General features: G+C 36.7%; 1 protein-coding gene across 1 annotated transcript in view; it reads left to right on the top strand.

Moving 5' to 3' along the window:
• The window catches only part of LOC106471990 (dynein intermediate chain 2, ciliary-like), a gene marked incomplete at its 3' end in the record, with an annotated part of 70,048 nt that extends 66,921 nt beyond the window's left edge, over positions 1–3,127 (top strand). The window contains exon 14 of the mRNA XM_022400603.1: positions 3,040–3,127. Within this exon, the coding sequence (XP_022256311.1) occupies positions 3,040–3,127 (88 nt within the window). The remainder of the gene's footprint in view (positions 1–3,039) is intronic.
• Between the last annotated feature and the right edge of the window lie 256 nt (positions 3,128–3,383).

The following is a 3,383-nucleotide window of genomic DNA, read 5'->3' on the forward strand; positions in this document are numbered from 1 at the left end:
AAAGGTAAGTAAAGGGAAAGTAAAGTTAAAACGTTAAACTAAATTAAAACTAAAACGAAAAGTAAATTAGTAGTAAGTTATTAGTAAAGTAATATTCAATAAAAATTGTATGCAAATAAGGTAAAGTTTTATGCTATTTTTAATAAAAAAATTAAAAGCTGATTTCAATAATGTGGATAGAAAGAAATTATTTGAAAAATCTAGAAAGCAGTAATAGTTGTGAGAATGTTTGATAGGATAAAAGAAATATAGAAAGAAACAATAAATAGAATTAAAAGAAAAGGTAAGAGAGTTTGACATTGAATGCAAGGATTAGAACAGAAGAAGGGCAAGAATATGATGTGGAAGTGTGTGAGATATATATGACTTTCATTTTAAGTTTAATGTGAGCGCTATGATTTTGATGGTTTATGTAGTGTAGGTATTATATTTAGTTATTTTTAGAAGTGATGTTTTATGGTAAGTTTGTTTAAGTAACTTTTCACAAACATATGTTTTGTAGTTCAGTTGTTATGAATTAGTGATTGTTTACAATATTAAGATTATTGTATTATGCTGCTAGAACTTTTGAGCTTCTCATTGGATAATTGCATATTATTGCATGAGAATGTCTAATATTGTGTGAAATGTTCTAGACTTCTGTTGGGGTATGAATACGCATTGAAAAATCATTATTTAGATCTAGTTCTAGACTGTGTTATCGTGAGTTTAGAGATAAAGAGTGTATAGTGGTGATTTTTAAAGTGAAATTATCACAGACTGTATTGTAATACAGTTATGAAGAATAATTGTCTCTGTTCACAGTGGGGTACTCCAGAACTGGATTCATTCACTGTTCTCTGAATTTCAAGCTTCCCAGGCTTAGGTTTCCTATTCCACATCATTTGGCTGTAGCTGTTGAGGTCCTTTTGTCTTCATCCTCGTGTCATTGCCATCATACAAACCATTCCATGTTGAATCCTCTTGGTAGCTTCACTTTGGCCAGCACAACCATTGTTTCCACTTCTGTGTCCTTCCTACTGACACCTCCTCTTTCTCGCTCACCCACCCTCCTCAGACAACCTCATACTATATCTTTACCTTCTAATGCTCTGTCTTCATGATTGGCTTTTGTTGAGTCCCATGCCATATGGGCCAGACTAATTCCTGTGTTAGTCAGTTTACCAATGTAAGTGTTATGTTTAGCATTGATAATCCTCTTGTCATGATTTTCCTCCATCTTGTCTTACTCTCCCACACCTGATTTCCTTCCTAACCTGGCTTTTTTGACAAGGGGGCAGACAGTATCCACTATTGCTGATTATCGTATTGCATTGTCAGCCAACTTCCGTTTCAGAAGATTTTGCCATGTCTTTGCTTCTCTTGTCCTCACCCTTTTGTTTCATTCCTTCTGCCTTTACCTTCCCCCACATCCTACTGCCCTCTCTGATTTGAACCTCAGTGTTGTCCTCCATACCCTCACATTTCCTCCTTTTGAGTCTGTCCTTCCTGTTCCTTATATCATCTCTCCTTCAAGAACTCTTCTTCCTCCTCTTAGCATGTGAACATCAACATTCACATATGTTTGTTCTCATTGTCTCTTGTACATTATATTATTGGTCCTATGTCATCCACTACTCGGATAGGTCTTTCCTGCCAAAAACTTCCGCACATGAGGCCAAATTTGCTTTCACTCCCATTTCCCTCCCTTCCATTTATATTCAATCCGATCCAGATCATCTCTTATGTCTTGTCTGGGCTCTCTTCTGTTATGTGGCTCACACTGCTCCCTTTTATTGTTCCTATTGTTCTTTAGAGGACATAGTTTATGCTGGCATGTGGACCACTATCCATACATTTATCCCAATTATGAGCATCATGTGGCTATTTCCTTCTCTACAGGTTCCCATCTGCCTCCCATCACTATCTTGAACTCCATGGTTTCTCCATGAGTGGGTAAGTGCCCTTTTTACACTTTTTCATTTTTACCTGGGCCTGTCTCACATATACAAATCTCACTCAGTATACTTAAACCCACACTGTATGGCCATTCAAGTCAATAATCACTGTTGAGATGGAGTGTTCCACAAGACTGCTTGTAGGTGTTTTCTTTGGAGTATTTTTACATCATAAATATGTTTGCCCCAGACCATACACTCATGGACTAACATGAATAAAGCAAAAGGGGATTGCTACCTATCTCTGCTACTCCTTGGTTTGACTGCATCAGGAACAGTCTGCTCTTCTTAATGTAAGGTTTCATGGTCACCCATTGCACTGTCTCTGGTGTCACATTCCTCCCCTTTCTTCCAGCAAAGTATGGAGTCCTTACCACCTCGTAACTGCTGGAAATCCCTTCATTTAATTTATGTGGTTCCTCCTGTGATTTTGCCCTTACTGCGACACATCAATTTCACACTGTGTAGAGTATACCTGGCTCATAAATGCTGTGATCTCCCATGAATGTATTTTACATACTCTTTATTCACACAAACATACACTCCTTCCTCCATATGGCTTTGCTTCAGATGCTTCCTGAAGGAGGATCATCTAGGTAATGTTACACTGGTCCCTCCACCAGGTCAGTGTGGGATTCTAGCTGTTATGTGAGAAGTGGTAAGATATTGTATTGGAAGTGAACATTTTCCTACATTGAAAATGTATTTCCTATAGGTTCTTATCTTCTATCACACTTCCCACCCTTCCTCCTCTTTTTCTTTTTATTTTGCTCAATATTAAAGTGAAGTTGAGCTAAGCTGCTTAGAGGGAGTCAGCTGTGCAAGGAGTTGGATGCATTCCTATTAATGGAGGGTTGTCAAATGCTCATTTGCATGCTATCACACAGCTGCCTCACGCAAAAACATGTAAGGGTAGGTAAAAGCTAGTGACAAGTGAAATTTTGCACATATAGAAGGCAGTAAAAATCTAAAAAGCTGTTATGTGAGCCTAGGTAAGAATCTATCAGAAATACATATGCCAGAAACACATTTTTCTTCATGATAGTTCTAAAATAAAACTATTTATTCATATCTCCTCTTTTTCTTTTTTTTTTTGTTACAGATGGAATTGATTCCTACTGAGATTGTTCTATTGAAAGACAAAAATCATACACTAGAAGGGCCAGATGGAACCCAGTTAGAAATTGTCAGTAAGTACAGACATTATAAAAAGGATGTCTTTTAAAGGTTTGGTTTACTGTAAAACAATTTAAGTACAGTTAGTGCTTAATAAAGCTTTTTTTTTTTACACCTGAAAACATAAATTAAATCTTATAGCAGATTCAATCAATTGAGAAATACATTGACTAATTTTACTTTCATTGGCAGTGCTGATACCATTGTCACAGGGCTTAAGCTAGACACCTTCTCCCAAACAGGGCACAAAACACTTGATTTTAGAAAATC

Source organism: Limulus polyphemus, unplaced genomic scaffold (assembly GCF_000517525.1).
Source record: "Limulus polyphemus unplaced genomic scaffold, Limulus_polyphemus-2.1.2 Scaffold5009, whole genome shotgun sequence".
Classification (NCBI taxonomy): domain Eukaryota; kingdom Metazoa; phylum Arthropoda; class Merostomata; order Xiphosura; family Limulidae; genus Limulus; species Limulus polyphemus.